Source organism: Falco naumanni, chromosome 20 (genome assembly GCF_017639655.2).
Source record: "Falco naumanni isolate bFalNau1 chromosome 20, bFalNau1.pat, whole genome shotgun sequence".
NCBI lineage: Eukaryota > Metazoa > Chordata > Aves > Falconiformes > Falconidae > Falco > Falco naumanni.
Window position 1 is genome coordinate 1,267,075 of NC_054073.1, and position 21,890 is coordinate 1,288,964.

At 56.3% G+C, this 21,890-nt stretch overlaps 1 protein-coding gene and 1 long non-coding RNA gene across 5 annotated transcripts; both read right to left on the bottom strand.

The window, feature by feature from the left end:
• Positions 1-129: 129 nt before the first annotated feature.
• On the bottom strand, positions 130-4,687 carry APH1A (aph-1 homolog A, gamma-secretase subunit). 2 transcript variants are annotated; one of them, XM_040618849.1, is made up of 7 exons: positions 4,531-4,687; positions 2,502-2,672; positions 2,184-2,293; positions 1,823-1,945; positions 1,559-1,686; positions 1,055-1,178; positions 130-769 (listed from the first exon to the last, which is right to left on the bottom strand). In XM_040618849.1, the coding sequence occupies exons 1-7, from the start codon at positions 4,641-4,643 to the stop codon at positions 705-707; spliced, it is 834 nt and encodes a 277-aa protein (XP_040474783.1). In that variant the 5' UTR covers positions 4,644-4,687; the 3' UTR covers positions 130-704. The 2 variants fall into 2 exon arrangements, with proteins under 2 accessions (XP_040474783.1, XP_040474784.1); XM_040618850.1 differs by having other exon boundaries at positions 2,184-2,257; positions 4,531-4,686.
• A 761-nt stretch (positions 4,688-5,448) lies between these two features.
• On the bottom strand, positions 5,449-21,804 carry LOC121080010. 3 transcript variants are annotated; one of them, XR_005825248.1, is made up of 3 exons: positions 18,392-21,223; positions 7,977-8,554; positions 5,449-7,095 (listed from the first exon to the last, which is right to left on the bottom strand). It is a non-coding gene; the product is annotated as an uncharacterized LOC121080010 (long non-coding RNA). The 3 variants fall into 3 exon arrangements; XR_005825247.1 differs by lacking the exon at positions 5,449-7,095 and adding an exon at positions 21,708-21,804 and having other exon boundaries at positions 7,727-8,554; positions 18,392-19,386; XR_005825249.1 differs by lacking the exon at positions 5,449-7,095 and having other exon boundaries at positions 7,727-8,554; positions 18,392-18,565; positions 19,305-21,223.
• Positions 21,805-21,890: the final 86 nt, after the last annotated feature.

The following is a 21,890-nucleotide window of genomic DNA, read 5'->3' on the forward strand; positions in this document are numbered from 1 at the left end:
CCAGGACCCCCGTGTGCTCCCCACAAAACTGGGGGCAGAGATGGGGGGCACCGACCCCTCCCCCCCCCACAAGACCCCCCACCCGTCCCTATCACAGAAGGCGCCTCCGTGCCCGCTGGTACCCGTTACTCTATTAAAAGGGTTTTACTCTGAATCCAAAAAATAATTTACCCCCCCAGTCACCCAGCAGGGTAACACGTGCCCCCCGCCCCCCAGCCACCCCCCGGCCGGGAGCAGAGAGGGGGCGAGCGAGGCAGAGCCCCCCCCCCCCCCCCCCCCCCCCCCCCCCCCCCCCCGAGAGCATCACCCCGCCTCCAGGGAACAGCAGCGGGTTACATCAGGCTGGGGCCAAAGCGGGGCCCCTCGGGGGGGGGGAGGGGCGAGGAAGGGGGGTCCTGCCCTGAGCCCCACAAGCCCAGCCGCACCACAGCCCCCCTGCCCCTTCCCGCCCCCCCCCCCAGCCATACCCTGTGAGGAAACAGTCTAGCGACGCTAACGGGGCATCCACGAGCACCGGTGGGACCCCGGCAATCCACTCCGGCGCGGGGCGCGACCCCGGCAATCCCCCGGCAAGGGACGGGGCGCGGGGCCACCTCTGCACCACCGCGAGGGGCCGGGGCTCAGCCGGGCGGCGGAGACACCTTCCAGCTGCCGAGAAGAGGGCACTTGGGTACGGGCAGCGCGGGCAGGGCCGCGGCCGCTGCTCAGTCCTCCAAAGGCACCTGCAGCGCCGAGTACATCATCACTCTGCTGTCGTCCTCCTGCTTACCTGGGGGGCGGAAAGGAGGCAGAGGGTGAGCGTGGGGGGACGGGGCTGGTTGGGGGGGGCCAGGGCGGCATTTGCGGCCTCGCAGGGACCCCCGTTACGCAGGAGATGCAGCCCCCAGTCAACACAATGGAGACGGGGGCAGGTACGACCCATCCTCCCCTGCCCTGGTGGCTCTGGGACCCCCGTGTCCAACCCACCCAACAGCTACGAGGGGCCAGGGACCCCCCCGCACAGCCCCCACATCACCGCGGGGACCCCCCCGTGGCACGCATGGCCCCCCCTTACAGGAAAGGCACTTGAGGATGTTGCGGAGGGAGCCCCCGGCAGTGACGAAGGCCCAGAGGCCGGTGCAGAGGGTGATGACGAAGATGGGGGCCAGGCTGGCCTCGTACCAGGGGTTCAGGAACGTCTGGGGGACAGAGAGACATGTTGGGAATGTCACCGCCGCCCCCACAGCCCCCCCAGACCACCGCGGTGGGGGAGGGGAGCTAGGCACTCCCAGCAGAGCCCGCTCCGGTGAGCCTGGCTTAACCTGCCCAGCGGTTTTCCCCCAGGAGCTCAGCGCTAATCCTGCTCCGAGTCCCGGCCTTCCCAACCCTCCGCCCCCCCCGGGACCCCCCCGACAGGCTCCCTCGGGCCCCAGCGCGCCCCGACTCGCCCCACAGCCCAGAGGTGGGGTTCAGGGGGTCCCCACGCCCCCCAGGTGGGCATCCCACAATGGCCACAGCCGCTCCGCTCCGGGGAGAGCCGTCGGTGGCGCCCGGGGGGGCTCCGGCTCCCCCAACTCACCAGCCCCGAGGTGAGGAGGTGGCTGGCGACCACCAGCCCCAGGCACCAGTAGTGGCGTTTCTCACAGGCGTCGAAGAAGATCACGCCCCAGAAGGTGTGGAGCAAGACGAGGGCCATGGTGAGGAACGCTGGGGGAAGAGAGCGACACAGCCCCCCTCAGACCTCGTCACCACCTTCCTCCTCCTCCCCCTCGCCTTGGCAAAGGCAGGCTCCGGCCCGAACCAGCGCTGCCGCAGCACGCCAGGCACCAGCCCCCCGCCTCACCGGACGTGATGAAGTAGTACGGTGAATCCCCGTGGATCCCGACGATGCCCGGCCCGACGGAGTCCGCCAGGATGTTAATGACGGAAAACATGCCGCTGATGATGCCGAAGGACAGGCCGGAGACTGCGGAGGGAGCAGGGAGTCAGGCGGGAGCCACCGCGGCGCCGCTGCCACCACCGCCAGCCCCACACTCGGCGAGCGGGGCCGGGGGAAGGTGGGAGAGCAGGACAAAGAGCCGGGAAGGCTGCACTAGCCCGGCGGGCTCAGCAGCAGCACCACCAGCCTCGGGTAGCCCAGCACCCACGGCCAGGCAGCCCCGGGAGACGCGGGGAGGCCGGTGCCGGTGCCAGCTCATGCTCACCGTAAGCCATCTGGCGCAGGGAGATGGGGGACCGGCCGTCCTCGCTGATCATCGCCAGGCCCTCGTCCGCTTTCCTGCGGCGGGGCGGGGGGGAGGGAAAGCGTGAGCGGCTGGTTGGGAAGAGGGGCCGCGGCGCACAGGGGAGGGGAAGGGACGGTTATAAACGAGACCGGGGCAAGGAGAAAGCTCTGCAGGGGTCTAAGGAGGAAGATGCTTTGGGGGGTTCCCCCGATGAAGAGCCGAGCGGCAGCCACAGCCACCAGAAGGGTCACCCAGCCCCACGGGGGCCGCGCGGGCCGCCCTCGGGTGGGCTCTTACTTCAGCAGCTTGAAGTAGGCGAATCGAAAAGCCTCCTGCAGCAGGACGGAGACGGCAGCCCCGAAGATGAGGAGGCCATACTGCAGCTTGGCGTCCTCCCGGTCGCTGAGGTGAACCGAAATGAACCAGATCAGAGACGCCAGGAGCAGCGACACCAGCCAGAAAAACGCCCTGGGGGGAGAGAGAAACCCTGGGTTCACACCCCAGAGCTCAGAGTCGGGCAAATATTCGCCACGCCGCTCGCTCGGTTCGCCCGGGCTCCGGGTCCCTGTCGCGTGAGGAGGGCAGGCGAAGGAAGCGTGCGAGCGAAAGCCAAGGGCATCCAGAAGCCCAAATCCTCCTTCCCCTTCTCGGAGCCCTGCCCGGAGGAACGCTGCTGCCCCTGGAAGCGGGGAAGGACGCTCAGTGCTTCGCCCCTCGGGGGTCAGACAGGGATGCACCGTCGGGAAGCCAAGCGTGGGGGGACACAACCCCCCCCTGAGCCACTGCTCAAGCTCTTCTGACAGCAAACCCCCACGCTGAGGCACGGGGCAGGAATCGCCACCCTGGGGGCTGAGCCGACCCCCCAGGGGATGGCATGGGGCTGCCCCCAGCCGCGGCTCTGCCGGCAGGAGGAAGGGTCGTGGCCGTTCGCTGCCTGGCCAGCACCAAGCCCACCGTGCTCCCGCCGGTGATCCGCACGAGGGGCTGCGCGGCGAGGCCCGGTGGCCCCCGGCCCGGCAGAGGCTGCGTGGTCAGAGCTGGGGGCGGCTCCCGCCATCCTGGGCGCCGTGACGAGGCTGCAGCCCCCAGCCCCCCGGTATTTCACCTCAGCCGGGTCACCGGTTTTAACCGGAGCCAAGTGGTGGGAGACCTCAAAGCGAGGGGACCCTGGGAAGGGGACAACCCCCCCTCCCCTCTACAAATTCACAGGCTCATCCCACCCACACAGGGCATTTCCCAACTGTCCCCCCACCCCCACCCCACCCAGAACTGCCCCCAGGGTGCTGCCTCCCATCCCAGACCCCCCGACTGCCCCAAGATCTCCCCCTCAGCCCCTCCACCCGCTGCCTCAGCCAGCCCAAAGCTGCCCCCTAAGCCCCCCCAGTGCTGCTTGTACCCCAGCCTCCCCCTACAGCCCCCCCCAGCTGCCAACTCCCGCACAGCCCCATCAGCTAGCCCAGAACTGCCCCCACACTTCTCCAGCTGCCCCCTTGACCCTGTCTGCCCCGTCACCCCCCCGCTGCTGCCTGCCCTGCCCTAGACGCCCCCCCACAAGCCCCCGAAGCGCTCCCACAGCCCCCCCCACTGTCCCCCAGAACACTCCAACTGCCCCAGAACAGCCCCTCAGCCCCCTCTGACCCCCCAAATGCCCCCAAACTGCCCCCTCAATGCACTCTGCACCCCCCCTACTTCCCCCTTGACCCCCCTCAACACCCTCTACCCCCCCCAACTGCCTCCCCAGCGCGCCCTGATCCCCCAATATCATCCCTCAGTGCTCTCTGCCCCCCCAACTGCCCCCCCTCAGTGCTCCCTGACACTGAGGGGCCCCAGAACAGACCCCACAGCTGCCCTCCCGGCACCACCAACCCCTCAGCCCCCCCAGAGGCCTCTCACGACCCCCAAAGGCCCCTCAGCCCCCCCAAAGGTTGCTCAGCCCCCCCAGAGGCCTCTCACGACCCCCAAAGGCCCCTCACTCTTCTCCAAGGCCTCTTAATCCCCCCAACGGCCCTTCACGACCCCCAGAGGCCTCTCATGTCCCCCCAAAGGCCCCTCACACCTCTCCAAGATCTCACCCCCCCTCATGCCCCTCCAGAGCCTCTCAACCCCCACAAAAGGCCCCTCATGCCCCCCAAAGGTCCCCTCAGGCCTCTCCAAGGTCTCTCACCCCCCTCAAAGGCCCCTCACGACCCTGCATGGCCTCTCACCACCTCCCAAAGGCCCCTCACGCTTCTCCAAGGCCCCCTCAGCCCCCCCCAGAGGCCCCACACGCCCCCCCAGGGCCTCCCAGCCCCACCCAGGACCCCCGGGCGCCCTCCCCCGGGCTCACCCCGCCACCAGCACGATGACCCGCAGCGGCTCCGCCGCCACCGTGAGCAGGACGAGGGCGAGCGCCGGCCCGAAGGCGATCCCGGCGCAGCCGAAGCAGACGGCGGCCCCCATGGCGGCGCGCGCGGGGCGGGGCGGGGCCGGGCCGCGCGGGGCGGGGCGGGGCCGCGCGGGGTACGCCGGGAGCTGTAGTCCAGGAGCGGCCGCGGCGCCCCCTGGCGGCGGGGAGGACCGGCCTCGGGGGGCGCTGCCGGGGTGGGGACCCCCAGCCCCCCCTGCGGGCCATGGGGGCACCGGGGACACCGCAACCCTCCCCCCCCTCCCCAAGCGCACCGGACCCCGCGGACAGAGCGGGGATGGGGGGGGGGGGGGGCAGCAGGGATGGGGGGACAGAGCGGGGATGGGATGGGGGGCAGCAGGGATGGAGGGCAGCGGAGCTGGGGGGCAGCAGGGATGCGGGAACAGAGCAGGGATGGGGGGCAGTGGGCATGGGATGGAGGGAGCAGCAGTGCTGGGGGGCAGCGGGGCTGGGGGGCAGCGGGGGTGGGGGGGACAGCGGGGATGAGGGGGACTGCAGGGATGGGGGGACAGAGCTGGGATTGGGGGGGACCGCGGAGATGGGGGGGACACAATGGGGATGGGGGGGCAGTGGGGATGGGGGGGCAGAGCAGGGATGGGGGGGACAGAGCTGGGATGGGGGGGACAGCGAGGACAGAGGGACACAGAGCAGGTGGGGGGACAGAGTGGGGGGATGGGGGGACACAGCGGCGATGGGGGCCCGAGGGGGCCGGCAGGACAGAGCAGGGTGAGTGGGACGCAGGGGGTCTGCGCTGGGGGGAGCTGGGGGTGAGGGGCAGGGGGGCAGACAGAACAGGGGGGGCCATGGTGGGGTCACTGGGGCAGTGGGTGCTGGGGGTCAGGCAGCTGCCTGGGGGCGAGGGGCTGGCTCGTCCCAGCGTCCCCCCAGCATCCCCCCGCAGACCCCTGGCATCGGCTTTGGGTGCTGGACCCCCTCCCTGGGCCAGACGCTGCAGGTCCGGAGCTGCCTGGGACCAGGCTGGGGGGGAACTGCGGGGGGTCAAACATTTTGGGGATGCAGGGGGGCAGAGACCACCCCAGCACGGCCTCGAGCTGGGTCCCCGACCCCGGCTGGGACACAAACACGTGGCTTTCGGTCCATAACAGAGACCCCATCCCCACCGCTGCTTTTGGGGCGATTCCTGGGCTAAACCGCCCCCCAAAACCCCATCGCTTCGGGGGGGGGGAAGGGGGTGATGTCAGTGAGTCCCCCAGAGGTGACAAAACACAGCGGCGAGGCCAACCGCAGCCACCGCCAGCTCCAGCTGCTGCAGAAAGGCAGAAGAATATAGAATATATATTGAGTATCGTTATATAGGGTCCTTCTGTAGGTGGCTTCTGTGCTCAGGGGGTAATTCCCGGCGGCTCCCGGGTGGGAGTGTGGGAAAATCCAGCCCAAAGACCACGAGTGACCCAACGTTTGCCTGGGAGAGCAGAAAAACCGGGAGCCGACGAAGCCCAGGGCTTCCCGGTGAGCTGGGCAGGAGGATGAAAACCCCCGCTGCCACACGGACCTGGCACGAAAATCCAATTTTCCAAGTGAAACCAGGGTGCTTGTGTCCCTCCCCAAATTCCCTTCCCTGTTCCTTCCCCAAATACCCCCTTTCCCGGATGCCCAAACCCCAAATAACCCCCCAGGCTGGAGGATGCGCTGGTCCCACCACTGGCAAACCCCAAATAACCCCCCAGGTACCCCTCCACCAGTAACTTGCACATTTGCCCCAGGAACAGTTTGCAAACTCATAATATTATTTTCTTTTTTTGCAAATTTAAAAAAAAAAATAAAAAATGTGCAGGTTTATTTTGCAAACAATAGTTTGCAAAAGCCGGGAGGATTTTTTCAGCGTAATCTTTTCCAATAGGATTTGAGCAGTAGCCCTGGGAAAATTCCCTTCAGATATCTTCTCTTGGGGAGGGTTTTTAGCAGAGTTTTGTGGGTTTTTTTCTTTCTTTTTTTTTTTCTTCACTCGTTCATAATCTCGAAAGCGAATTTCACGGCTGCTCGTAAACGTATCACACGCGAACCACCCGGAAAGCTTATTTCAGTGGTTTCCCAGCTAACGAGCTCTGGAAAAAATGCAAAACCCCTGGGAAGGTGCCCAGCGGCTGGAGCGTGCTGGGGTGGGAGCAGCCGGTGCGGTGTCACCATCCAGTGCTGCAGTGACACAGACCCACTGGCCGGACCCTGCACGTCCAGTTTGGCTGGCCACAGCATCTCCAGCAGCTCCACGATCCCATTTTTCCCCATCCAGGGCAGCGGGGCTGGGTGGGAATAACTGTTGCTTTTCTCCTGCTGGGTTTCTCGGCTTGGCTTGGAGGAGGAGGAGGAGGAAGGCTGTAAGCATTGGGGGGAGGGAGGAGATGCTCGATAGCCATGAGAGGTGGCGTAAAAATAATAAAATTCCCGATTCCTGGGCAAGCAGCGGAGGTCTTGGATTTATACCAGGTTGTGCCTCGTGGTGCCCTGTAGAGCAGCCATCAGGAATTGCTGTGAAACAGGGAAAAAAAGGCTTTTAAAAATAAAAATTGGGCAAAGCTGTGTCACTGTCCCTTCTCCCCTTATTTTGCTCCTGGGGCACTGAAACACACTGGAGAGCCACCACAGGATGCACCATGAACAGCTCCACTCCTTGTTCCAAGGATGCTCCAAGGATGCTCCCAGTTTTTCCAGCCACTTGGCGACCCCCCGATAACGCACGGAGCCTGGGGTACCTGTGGGTGCAATTCATACTCCCGTCCCGCCAGCGCTGCGGCCGCGGGGGTATTCCGAGGGGAAGGGATGGGATGGGATGGGATCGGATGGGATGGGATGGGATGGGAAGCATCCCATATCTCGAGCCCTGGGATGTGCCCCAGGGGTTCACGTGGCCCATCTGGCTCTAATTAAGGAAGGAAAAAATAAGACAATGCTTGGAAAAGCAGCGTGACTCTGCGACGGGCCACCCAGCACCACCTCCCGCAGCTGGCGACGCACCGAGCGCTCACAGTGCCTGTCCCAGCCCAACGCCGGCGGTGGGTCAGTGTGGGGCTACAGACCCCCGGGGCTCCCCCACGCATGGGGACGATGCCCAGGGGAAGAGCGAGCTGCTGCACAGCCGTCAAAACCAGGAACACGTTTTTATTATATTTTATTGTACTTTTGTTTCATTTTATTTTTTGGAGAATCGCTGCTTTAAAATGAGGGGTTTTCTTTATTTCAAAACAACGGCCAGCCCAAGCAGCCGCTGTTCACAACAGGGCAGGGATGGGCAGGAAAAACTTTATCCAGCCTCAGAAACCCCATCGGGCAGCCAGAACAGCCTGGGCAGTAGAAAATCCCCTCCGTTCCCCAAAGGCTTCCCGCGGGACAGGGCAGCGCATCCCACCTACCTCCCAGCCGGCACGCGGCGCTGGGATCACCACCGCAGCCGGTGCCATGGGGGAACGGAGTTTTTGGGTTTCCTTCATCCATTTTCCCATCTCCTGCAGCAAAACCACTGAACAATGTTCCCTCCGGCGACTTCCACAGGAATCCTGCTAATGTCATCTGCTTGGGCACGAGTCATTGTTAAGGGAAGAGTCTTATTTACCAGCTGCATTTGTTAAATTTCCCCTTCAAGTTTTGCTTCCGCCTATTAAAGTTGGGAAATGACGCGATGCATCCGAGCACCGGTGCCACCGGTGAGCTCATTTTATCCTTCATCCTCGGCCCCAAACTGAAAGTTGTGGTGCAAGCCCCTGAGCGCAGCCGGCCAGGCTTCACCACGCTGGGATGCTCCGAGCATCCCTGGGATGCAGCATCCTCAGCATTGTGAGGAGCATGAGCCGGCTCTGCCATCTCTTTCTGGAAAAAACATCTATTTTTTGGCTCCCACATTGAGTTTTCCCGTGTGGAAAGCATCGCTCCCACGCTGCTCCCTTGCTGCAGGACCTTTTACGGTTTGATCTCGGCACGTGAACTTTAATCACTGGAAAAAAAAAAAAAAAGACAAAATACAGAGATTGCGCAGAACAGGAATTAGGTTTTGGGAAAGGAGCATGGGATTGGAGATGGAAAAGATGTTGGTTTGGCTGCTTTTTTTGGCTGCTCTCCGGGTGGTGTTTTTGCTTTGTGTTGCAAGACATGAAAAGTGAGCAAGAACAAACGTAAAAGGAAAAAACTGAACAAAAATAGAGTGTTTTCTTTTTGCGGCCAGAAACACAATTCCAAATCAAGGCCCAGATTTCCCCAGGGTCCCCAGCAGCCGAGGACCATCCCTCAGGCCGCGAGGATGCAGGATGCTGCTGGGGATGCTCCAGCTGGATGCCCCCGTGCTCGCCGCTGTGAAAGCACAGCCCAGTTTGGTGCCAAGGGTTCGTTTGTCCCCGTGTCCACCTTACGGTGCCTTTTATCCAGCTCCCTGAGTGGCAGTTCCATGCTGCAGGTACTACATTTTTTATTTTTCCCCAAGTTTTTTCCAAGTTTCACATCATCACGTCCCACCCTGAGGAGCCGTTCTCAGCCCCAGACCAGCAAATCCCATTCAGTTCCAACCCCAAGCTTCCATGCCAAGAAGTTTGTCCATCCCACCCCACCCCCTCACCCAATAAAAGCCACCACCATCCTCACAAAACATCCTTGCCCCTTCCATCACTTTAAACCCCAAATATTGTAACTCTCCCATGGCTCTCCCTCTCCCCACACCATCCAAGCACCTCCTAGCTGAGCCAGCAGCTCCAACTCCGGTGGGATTCATCCCAACGAGGTCAGACTTCTGCTTGAGATTTTGAGTTTTGATGTTATTTTTGAGGGTCAAGGGGAGGGTTTGGAGATATTCGCTTCCTGTCTGCTCAGCCGCCCAGCTTTCCTCTGTGCTTAACCCTTTGCCATGCGTCTCCCTACGGATGAGAAAAGCCCTTTCAGCAAAGCACGTACATCCCCGGGAGCCTGGCAAATGTGTTTGGGATGCGCTTGGAAAGTTCTTCAGCTGGGTCCTGTATTAGTCGAAAAATAAAATCTGCCTTGGGCAATCCTTGGCTTAAAATTCATAGGAATCCTTGGCTCAGGACTAACAGAAGTCTTTGGTTTAAGATTGATAGGAATCCTTGGCTTAAGAATGATAAGAATCCTTGGCTTAAAATCAATAGGAATCCTTCTTTGGCTTATGATCGATAAAAATTCCTGGTTTAGGACTGATAGGAATCCTTGGCTTAAGATTGATAGGAATCCTTCCCTGGCTTAAGATCGATAAGAATTCCTGGTTTAGGACTGATAGGAATCCTTGGCTTAAGATCGATAGGAATCCTTCCTTGGTTTAAGATCGATAGGAATCCTTGGGTTAAGATCAATAGGAATCCTTCCTTGGCTTTTGATTGATAGGAATCCTTGGCATAAAATCAATAGGAATCCTCCCTTGGCTTAAGATTGATAGGACTCCTTGGTTTAAGATCAGTAGGAATCCTTGGCTATGATTGACAGGAATCCTTGGCTATGATCAACAGGAATCCTTAGCTATGACTGACAGGAATCCTTGGCTATGATCGATAGGAATCCTTAGCTATGATTGACAGGAATCCTTAGCTATGATTGACAGGAATCCTTGGCTATGATCAACAGGAATCCTTCCCTGGCTTACGATCGCCAGGATCCCTGGCTGAAATCGACGGCCGGGGACGAGGACAGCGCTGGCCATGCTCGTGGCAGCCCGCACCCCCCCGCACAGCTGGTTGCCATTAAACGCCCCCGCCGTGCCGCGGAGCCCACTTCCCTCCTCTCATCCACATCCCGGGGTGGGAGGCACCCTCTGAGGGGGGGAAGGAGATGTGATGCAGCTGGGAGCATCATCCTGAGCCACTGAACCGGGGAAAATGTGGAATCCAGAGCTGGGACCAGATTCTGAAGAGGGGGAGAGGATGCCTCAGGGGTGGTGGATAATGGCAAGGCGAGAGCACGCCGTGCAGCCCGTCCTGCTTCCTGGGGGATCTCCCCAGTTAGGGGTTCCTTCTCACCGTACCTCAAAGCACAGCTCCTCTTGGCCTTCCCAAGACGCACCTTACTCCTCCCCGCTTCGCTAACGCCCGCTGCCTGTCCCAGCACCCAAACACATCATCACCCATCATGCTTGAGAGGAAGGAGGGAGCCGTCGTGGCGGAACGCATGGGGTTTCCCCCAGGAAAACTCATTTTTATTGCTGCGTAAGCAAGAAAGTCACAGCGACCTCGGCGCCCCCCGCAGCAGACCCGCAGTGGGGAGCAGCACCCGGTGGGAACTGATTTCACACCGGTTTGCTCACACCCGATTTACGTCCTGCTCCTCTCAGTCCCCTGCTGCTTCACACCCAGTTAACACCAGTTCCCACCAGCACCACGTCACCTTCTCGGAGGCCTTCTGCACCCATATCAGCTTTTCCCCACGGTGCAGAAGAACTAGATTTTGTTTTCTTCCCCAAAAATGTTTTCCTATTTTATTTTTAGAGAAGAGAGGAAAACCAGCAACTGATGCCAACCCGTCCCAAGGCACCTCGCCCTGCAGGAGCCTGCAGTAAACACGGAACGCGGCTCCTGAAGCGCCCCAAGCCAGGGATTTCTAGTCACTATGGAATAAAATAAGCCTGCGACCGTTTGCATTTTGTCTGATGGAGAAACTGAGGCATGGGAAGGGGAAATGAAGCCAAGAAAATGTTCCCCAAGATTTTCAGGGAAGTTTGGAACTGAATCTGGCTCCCAGTCGTCGTTCCTGCCTTCGCCTCTTAATCGCCGCCTTCTCGACAAGAAGGATTTGCTATAAATAACATAATCAAAACCATCCTCCCCTTATCTGCAAGCTCATCCTGTGGCACTAACCCTCCCTGGGGAGTAACTTCCCAAGATTTGCAACTCAGCCATCGGGAAAAGTCTTTGCCAAAGGGGGAAAAATCTTCCCTTGCCGGAGTGGTGCCACGGCCACCGCGCATCTCCTGGCCCGTAGAGTTAACAGGAGCCCAGCGCGCCACCGCACCACTCGGCAAACGGCCGAAAAACGTCTTTTCTCAGCACGCGGAGGCTGCTCGGTCCAGCCCTCACAAGAGTCATTTCCTGCCTCCGCTGGGACGCCTCAAGAAATTCCCGAGCAGCAGTGCTGAGCTGCACCAGTGGACGGCATCGACGTGTAGGATGACGAACTTTTTAATTGTGGCACTCTTGGTTCTTCATTTCTTACTGGGTAAATATGTTTTGCTGGGTTTCTGGCTTGCAATTGAATTTTACCATGCTGCTAAGCGCCGGGTTTGGAATTATTTCTGCAATTCTGAGATGCTGCGGGTCGCTTGGGGTGGGGTCTTGGGATGTTTGCTTGGAGATGGGGGGTCTGCAGCCAAAAAAATAATGGGGGACCACATGATGTAATGAGTCAAAGTGTGTGCTTGCAGAATAGTCTGTGTGCTTGGAGATCGCAGCGTGTGCTTGCAGAATTACAGCCCCTGCTTGGAGAATAGAGCGTGATAATTAATGTTTTCCATATTGCACTCAAAATAATTTGCGATATACAGCTGGGAGCTATTAAGAGAGACAGATACAGGCAAGGGAAAAGAAAAGCCCCGCACCAAACAGGATTTCCTGAAGCATTAGGTGGGCACTTGGGGGCCATGGGGAGGACCAAAGCGGGGGCAATCGAGGGAGGGGAGGCATGGCACCGGCAGCCCCCAGGCGGGATGAGTGGCAGGAACCTGAGTAGGACAAGGGGGAACACACACATGCAATGAAGTAACATTTCTGGGAAAGTGAAGTTGTGGGCAGCACTGCCATGCCTGCCGCAAATAACCTTCCTCCTCCTCCCCGCTCGATGCGAAATGTCATGCCAGGGGTTAAAAGCGGCCACGGAGGGGGGGGGATTTCCAGATGGAAGCTCTTTGGGAAATACAATTCTTATTATTCTTAGTGTGGCTCCAGTGTAAATACAACAGCCAACTTGGAATAACTTTCCCAGAACGCTGCGTGCGCGGGGGGATGCGCTCCGGGAGCTGGAGCCAGAAAGGATGGAGGGCGAGCGTGGGAAGGCACGCGGGGTGGACGAGCATACGCTATACCACGCAGCTCCCGACTGCGGTCCCGGTGTCCCTGAAAGCTCGGGATGGGGACAGGGTGGGTCTAGGCGTTTCCCGTGGCAGGGCTGAGCGATAGAGAAGGCTGCGCGGTATCACGATCCGCAGACTTGACTCCTTCCCCTTTGGCTCCCCTGGCAGAAAGTCTTGGGCTGGGTCACTCTTTTCAGATAATTTCCTAATAATTGAGAGGTTTTGGATCTGGGCTTCTTGCTCAGCCCGCTGCCGGCGCTGAGAAACCCGGGGCTACGTTAGGAAATGGGGGGAAATTCTGGAGAGGGGCACCCAGAGCTATGGCTGGACCCGGGTACCACTGACAGCATCATCAACATTCTTAACACTGTAACTCATAATATTATAATTATCTTGTTAGATAAGCGGATCTGCTATATATAAGTATCACAATATTAATATTAGATCTTATATTATGGTATGAGTATCTTACTATCTTATTGTATGAGCACCTTCTATTATTATACGAGTATGTGAGTATTACAATATTAATATTCTCAATTAGTCTGCTTTACAAGACCCTGAGAAAAAGAAACCGCATGGAACCTTGTATTTGGAAAAGGGAAATGAGCAACGTGATACAGTTTTGACAACACCAGACGATTCAGAAATCTATTTATAGCGACTCGACCCTACGGAAACGTGAGGCTCCTTTCTGAGCCTTCAGCAATTTCGCAGCAAAGGGCACACCAGGAATAAACCAGGCAGGTCGGTGGCCGAGGAGCGGCTCAAAACACAAGAAGCAGAGCTTTGAGATCCATCCCAAAATAAATGTGGGGTAGGGGGTGCAGGAACACGCTGGAAGGGCTGCTGCATCTCCCTCTCCCGGCACATCTGCACCCAAAATAGAGGAAATAAAACCCCCTCTTGGGACGAGCCCTGGTCCGGTCTGCAACACGATATCTTTTGTTGTGAAGTCTCTGATTTAATTACGGACCAGATTGCGAATCCATTACTCCCACCAGGGAACAGGGTTTGCACAAAGCGCCAATAAATCATTGAAACTATTCATGTGAAACCGTATCCAGCCAGCTCGACGTGGGTCTCTGCCTGCGGTGCCGCATGATGAACCGTTCACTTTTTGTTTGTTTTTAGGGAACGCTGAGGTAGAAGAGGAGGAGATATCAGAGTTTTTATATGACTACGCATCTCGTTTCAGTGAGAAATTGCTTTTTGTTTGTTTGTTTGTTTTTTTAATTATTTCATGCAAGCTGCATGAGCAACTTGGGATAACCCGGGTTGGAAGGGATGCCGGGAGGTCTCCATCCCGCCTCCGGCAGGCAGGGTGAAGCTTTGCCCACACAAACCACCGCAAAGGCTCTGAGAAGCCGCTGAATCTAGTCCTTGGCAATTACAAATAACACTGCACCCACCCCACCCCCTGTGCTGCCACCAGCACCCACCTCGGCGCCCTCAATCTTTAATTTAAGCCAAAAGCTCAATGCTGCCGTGCACGGCAGAAGGAAATTCAGGGGCTGCCACAGCCCCAGGTCCTTGCAGCATCATACGATTCAGAAATCTATTTATAGTGATATTGCAGCGTCGGAGCCTTGCAGAAATACCCGTAGGGAAACGGACCTGAGGTCTGGGGAGATGCTATTCTGACGAAGGAAGAGGTTTGCCAAATTGCGGCTGCGCGAGAATTTGAGTGGCGGGTCAGTCCCTGTGGGTGCTCGGGGCAGGACATGCAGAGCCGCAGTTTATTTACCCAAGGTATTCAGATTAATTTAAATTACGTGGTCTATTCCGAGGGGAAAAGACACGCAATGATATTGTCACGACACAAGGGTGGGACACATCTGGTCCAATGCTGGACGATGTGCTCACAGCACAGGTTCCCCCCTACTCATTTTGTGTCAACGGAGAGAAATTGGTGCCCAGTATCTTCACTGGCTTTAAAAGGAGCCTCTGGAGACCCTCTCCCATAAAAACATTGGTGTCTGAACTACACTAGGAACCTCTGACCCAGACGTGAATAACCTGTAGGAAACACATGCCCCAACGCTGACTGCTATAAATTAAGCCACTCTTGGGCACAGGTGGCGTAAAACATCAACCAAGATGAAAAGTAAAGAACATTTTTCTGGAGCGGCTCTGCCCCCGGTAGCTCTTGTTACCATCTGAAATCACGTCTTGCCAAGTTAAAAAGGTGACTTAGATGGACCAAGAGCAGGGACACCCCCAGCAGCTGCTCCTGGGCAGAGAATCGCTTCGATTCCTGCGGCAGTAACAGGCTCCCGCACCCCCAGCACGCTGCCATCACAGCTCCCAAGTAAACTCAACCCAGGCAGCCCCTAAAATTAAATTTCCAACCTGTGGAATTGATGCTTGGTGTCATTGTTGTAACGGTTTGAGTGGGTAAGATGCCTGACTGGCTGTGCTGCCTATTAGCACAGCCTCATCAGGACAATGCTTTCATTCCAGGTGATTACTTATACGCAACTGTAGAATATTATTCTGATAACACCACGTTAATACCCACCATGTACATATATGAGGTGAGTTGGGCTTTCTCTTCGTATTTTTTGGGGAAAAAAAAAAAAAAAAAAAAAAGAGGCCTTCCTTGCCAAACCCACTGTCAAAGGAAGGAATAAATGGATTAAAAATGCTGATTTTAAATTACTGAACAACTCACGTGCCTTTGGCCAAAGGGCACCCATGCAATAGCTGGGGTTGGTTTGCCGCGGATTTATTCTGCCAGTTTGCAGAGAAGGTAAGAGAAGGGAAAATCCCTAATTTTCCTAATTAAATAATATCAGACCTGTCTCAGCGAGGGATCCCCCTGGATCCAAGTTGGACTTGATGATCTCAAAGGTCTTTTCCAACCTAAATGATTTGTAGTGAAGCCTATGCTTTGACACCATAGGTTATTCCTTTTCCTATACATCCATCCAAGCACCGTCAGGGCTTTGGGGAAGGGATTTCCAAAAGCAGATGCCACCCCCTGGATTTCAGTGATCGCTTTGCCCAGTGACAGATAAGGATGTTCCTGGGCAGCCACGCGATCTCTCCCCCTGGCAGCAATCACCAGGAACAGTTCAGAAGTCAGAGGCTCATTGGGGCACGAGCTCTGCCACTGGCTTTTAGCACATTAAAACAAGTGATTTTTTTCCCACTGATTTATTTTCCTTGACTTGCCAGGAGCCTCAGGAGTCGGTGGGATCGCCCCTCCAGTGTCACCTCCCCCTCAGCCTCCTCCTCAGCCTCCTGGGTTTCCTGCTATGACCCCCGTGCTCCTCCTCAGAAGGTACTAAAGCCCCGTAGGATTTAAGCGCTCACTTAAAGCACGTCTTTAAGCTGGCAAAATTCAATTCTTCCTAAAGGAGCAGCAAGCAGCGCTTTGCAGCAACTTTCCAAAATAATTCAAAAACTATTTAAGCCTTTCAGGCACCCAGCTGCCACGCTAGGGACAACCAAAGAAGCTTTAGTTGCTACTAATGACCTGAAGAGGCATTTTAGGGTATTTTTCCAAAGTGACCTCTTTGCATACAGCCTTCACCGGGAGCTTCAGTGGCATGACCACGCTGTCGGCACCCCTGGCCCAAACGGGGTCACAGCCCCAGGCACCGCCACTGCTCAACCACCCAAATCCCCTTTTTTCCGGGGGCTGAAGCTCACCGACATCCCAGGTGCATGCAAAATCCCTGTCCCGCTGGAAGTGTGGCCTGAAACACAATAGAAGGACATAGCAACCACTTCCTCATCTTTTCCCCTCGTTTCAGACACGACGGTCTCGATGAAGGAAAGAACATTGTCACTGCGTGGGAAATTACATCCTCTCCACGAAGCGGTCACCTCCACCTTTAGTCCAGCTGTGACTTCATGTACAAAGTTTTCAATAAATGGGTGATGCCAACCCGAGCCATAAGAGTTGTACAAACACTCAAAAGCTTTGTAATGACTAGGTCCTTTCCGATTTCCTATTATTCAATTGTAAATATGAACTCCTGCCAACAAAACTACTAACAATCTGTTTGGTCTCTAGTGTGACGCCACCAACACCCTCTAGGAAAACACAAGGAACACCGGCACCATCCACACCATGCGGTGTGCTAAACCTGCTCCTCCTGCCCCAATTCCCACCCCATTTCTTCAGGAAAACCTCAGCATTCCCAGACGCAGATCTTGCCATGTCCCACCTTCCCAGGTCACCACCTGAAACGGGGCCGTTTTGGGACAAACCCTCCATGCCGGCAACTGTCCGCCATGGGGTTTGTAGTGACTGGTGGTGCAGTTTCACCTGCTTGATAATCAGTAAACACCAGCAGAACAGGAATAACAAATACAAGAAACTTGTATCAGCATTGATCTCATCAAAAGGATCTTTTCAAGCATTTAAACCCATAAGCTACCAGCTACTGGCTAACTAGAAAAAGCAGGCAGATGTTTTCCACCTAGGTTTTCCGAGAATTCCTCTTTATACTATTTATTTTCTAGAAACACCAGCAATATCTGTGGCACAGTAAGAAGTCAGACCAAAACAAAAGCTCCTCCAGCCAACACAGCCCCTATCAGCTCTGCAAGGAGAACAAACTGTGCCAGATTATGTCTTTTTGGGGGAAGAAATCTGAGTTTTTAAGGCTCCTCTTAGTCCAGCTGGGGAAAAAAAAACAAAACCCTGAATGTGCCATTCCACACTCTGTGTGTTTACCATGCTTTTCTTGGGGAGAGTTATGGCGAAGGATGAGCAGCAAACCTGGTTCAGGTGCACCCAACATGGTCTTGGGGCTCCTGCAAGTCAATGGAGGTTGAGTCAACCCAAGAGGCAGAGCTCACAGCGGTCACATCTGCACGGCCCCCAGGTCTGCAGAGCCCCAAGCTCCCTCGAGCACCTTCAAAACCCCCGGCAGAAATTCCCCAACCTGCCGGAGCAGGTACAACCCCAACCCACCCACCTCCTCCACACCCACAGAGCAGCCAGTCCCACCACCCCTCACCCCGGTCTGCGGGGCTGCCCAGGCTCCCAACCTGGAAAAGCAAAAATATTTTATTTCCTAGGGGAGCCAAGAGGGTCCAAAACATGGCCAGGAGCTGCTGAAGTGAGCGAGAGGCGAATGCGCTGCCAGCCAGTGCCACCTCCTGGCTCCTCATTGCTATAAGAGTTGCTAAAAAATGCTGAACTCTGCTTAGGAGAGCTTCGGAAAATAATTTCTGAACACGCAGCTTTGAGATTTTCAACCCTGCAACAAAGAAAAATCAAGGGGAAACAATACATATGCCACGAAGCTTCTAATACACTAGGTTTACTCATCATTAAGTTATTAGTAAATATTTAGTGGCATCGCTACTCCACGGTGGCGCTCCAGACACCAAGGGGCAGAAAACCAGAAGCCCTTTCCAAAAGCGCCAGGTCAACCCAACCACAGGGGAATTAATTACGTGAAAAGGCACACCACAAACACGGTTTACTGCAAAAACCCAGCTCACTTCAAGATCAGAAGAAAGGGCCAAAAACTATATTCAACTCAGAGCAGCATTCAGGGTATGTCCTTGACTTAATTACAGCTAACGATGTACAGCTGCAAATGACCCTACTGCTTTCCCAAAGCAGGTATTATTCACAAGAATCTCCTTAGTTTATAAATGCTCTAACCCAGGGAGCTCTGACCAGGGAAAATCCCAAGTTTTCCACTACAGGACACAGTCCTGCTCATGAAAATATTAGGAGTTTTAAGATGTTTTAATTCTTTTTCTTTGGAAAGGCACGTCTGTGCTTCTAATAGCAAAAGATCTCACCCGGAGTCCTTTCTGACGGCAAAGCCGGGAGCTCTCCCTCAGTCTGCACCCGAAGCCAGAGGCGAATCCATTCTCCTGCTCCACGTCCAGACGCTTTCCCAAGTTGCTTTCCCAGATTCGCCCCTTTTTTCACCGCTCGCGCAAGGTTCACCCAGCAAACCTCCACGGGATAAGCTGCTTTAACACAAAGAGGATTTCCCCTCCGGTCCTGAAAACCTTTGCTAGCTCCGGTCAGGCAAGAAGCAAGCAGAAGGTCTCCCAAGGTCCTGGCTGTTTTCTAGCAGCAATTTATCAAACTCTTTGAGGAGCAAATCCTGCTGCACCCCGTCTTTGCACAGTGTCCCTGGGGAGCTGCAGCCCACGGTGGCTTTGCGAGAGCCTGGGCGCATCCTGAAGCGGCGCTGGAGGAACGCTGCGTGCCCTCTGCCATCCCGCAGTGCAGGGTAACCCCAGTTTTTGGATGCATTTAATGTGCTCCAGCCTCACATGGGGCATCCAGCCTCCGTGACCGCAAGAATGCAAAAAACCAAACAAACCCCCACCCAACAAAAAGGGGGTTGGGGTGGTTTTAGGGCTCATTTCTCACGCCAGGTGTTGGTGACCCTAATTTTTGCATAGCACTTATACAGGAGCAACCACGGGAGGTTTAAGAGGAGCCTGGATTCACCCCCAAAACCGCGAGTGATGTGCATAAACACGCAAAACGGCAGAATTGCGGCTCAAAGCCGCCCTCCCTGGGGCCAGCGAGGAGGTAACTGGCTTTGGGGTTTGCAACCCTCTATTTTAGATACCTGTTAAGATGAATTTCTGCCGATTTATGTAGTTATTGAAGAGGGCTGGGACTGGTCTCCTGCATTTATTATTTTTAAGTTATTACTTTGCTCAGCATCCTGGTACATCCATTAATACCAACCTTGCTCGGATCTCGAAGCCCTAACAGGAGCGGCAGCACTAACATGGAGTATTTCCATCAGCACCACATGGAGCAACAGGATCTGAAACAAACCAAAAGAAATGGTAATTCTCCTTTTATTCCTTAACTCTCCCATTTTTCTTCCATTTACTTCACGGCACGCCTCTCGGACCAGGACTCCGGTAGCAAAAAGGCACAGGACGAGATGCAAACCCCGCATATGGCCGAACACACTCCTTTTTTCTGGCTCATCAGCAAAGTTAAGAGACACTTTGTAGGCTCAGCTTTTCCCCTGAAATACTTTTTTGCTGCTGCTGCCCCAAAGCAGACACCAAATTCAAAATTAAATTGATTTTGACGTGCCTAACACCAATACTGGAAGATCTCAGAGTCAACTGAAATCCCAGAACGTAGGCAAGCAGCAAGTACAATTCTGCAATGACAGAATATTGCTGGTATTGAATCCAGCCTCAACTCCCCCAACAAACTTATTTTTTTTCCAAACATCTATTTTTGAAGTACTTCAATATCAGCTGTCACAAATAAATTTCAGTCTCAGAGGGATGCTCTGCCCTCAGCACCGCAGGCAGCATTGCAACCAATTCTCCCCTTCACCCCTTAATTTTTTTCCTACACCAGCGGGTGACTTTGTATTTGAGACCCCCCCCTAAAATAAAATACCTTCCTGCCCAAATATGGCACCAAATTGGCAAGATTGAGTCTTTTTGATCCCATTTTTAACCCCTTCTCAAATAACCAGAGAAACTGGCTGGCTGAACTCTCACTATTTGATCCTGAACAGGAAATATTTCCTCCGCTCAGTTTACACAAAGCGGAATAGACCGGCAGATTCCCATGTTGGTGTTTTTGTTCTGCCACCGAGTTGCCAAAACGTCTCCGGCTATTTGAGTCCCAAAGTTAAAAAGAATCAACATATAAATATTTGGAATTGCTTGTTGGGGAGGGACTAACACTTCCAGCCTGGCTCGTGCTTTGTGTTAAGTATGTTAGTGGCTTATGGGCAGATTCCGCAGTGTAGCTGGAGATCAGCATCCTCCAGGACCGAAGCTTTAAATATAGAAATACTTTTATTTTAAATAGCAAAAAAGTTTCCCATGCTTCCAGATGTATAGAAACCATACGTATCCACCCAGAGGTGCCTCAAAATTAAAGGATCATGCTATCACATGGCTGTTTGCTCATGCATATACCTTGACCAACATATCCTGTATGTCTGCAAAGCTCCCTTCATGCATATTAAGAAAAAATAATGCAAATTAACAGTAACGACCATGGCTTCTTCTCAGTGGTGGGGGGCGGTGGGAAACCCAGATTGAGATCTGGCCAGACCTGACAGGACCCAGTGGTATTCACCTGTGGTTTTGCTTTGGCATCACGTCACCCCCTGCCCATTTCCCTATTTGAGGAGTTCTTACATCCTTTATTTGTAGCTTTTTTTTTTTTTTCAAGTTTAACTGCAAGGCGTGCACAGCCATTGGCAGGGTGACAAGCTGATGGGGTCCAAATTTTAATTGGGGTGTCCAGGAAGCCCCCAGCCTGCCGTGGGGTGAGTGCTCCCACAGCAACTGGGATGCAGCAGAACAGGTCTGCCAGGAAAAGTGACGCTGGAAATCGCCTTCGGAGCCTGCAGGAGAGGGTACAACCCCGAGGTGTGCGATCCCCCCAGCATCATGACCCACACATTGCCCCAGATGCAAACCCCGCACCCACAGCGCATCCCTCCACGTGCAAGATGCTGCATGCAAAAACTTGGCGGCGGTACCGGTGCAACGAGACCTACAAAACCTGGGTGCAGACTCCCAACATGCAACCGGGTGCTCAGCCCACCGTGCAATCCTGCTCGCAGTCCTCCACGCAACCCGCCGCCTGCAGCCCCCTTCTGCAACCACGCGTGGCACCCGCCGCTCGCCAAACGGTGCCTGGAGCCTCACCCCCCCCTTCCCCAAGCAGTCGTGCAACACCCCCCCCCCCCCCCGCTCCCGAGCGAGCAGCTACCCCCAGTGTACCGGGCCATGCCAGCGCCCGACCACCACCGCACAACTGGGGGTCTGCGCCCCCCGTGGGGGCAAGCAGAGGGCGCAACCCCCCGCGCGCAGCCCACCCCAGCGCAAGGGGTTGTGCAAACCCCACATCTGCACCCGCCGAGGCCAGACAAGGGGGCACAGGAGGCGGTCCAACACCCCCCATCCAGTCTCCCCTCCGTGTGACCGGACACGCAACCTCCCACACGCAACCCGCCCCCCCACGCGTGCGGGGGTGCGAAGCCCCGCTCACAGGGGCAGCAGCGCCCCCCAACCCCCGCAGGGCCCGGCCAGCCGCCCCCACCGGCAGCCCGGCCGTGCAAACCCCCACGCGTGACCGTGACCCCCCGCTCCTGCCCACCACGTGCACAGGGCGCCCGGCGCGCGGCTCCCGCCAGCCCGCGCGCGGCAAGCCAAACCCCGCCCCTTCCTTCCCCTCCCCCGCCTTTAAAAGGCGGTGCGCCTGACGGGCAGCGCCATTACCCAATGGCGCTGCGCCCCCCGCGGCGCGGCGGGGCCAATGAGAGGGGCGGCGTGTCGGAGG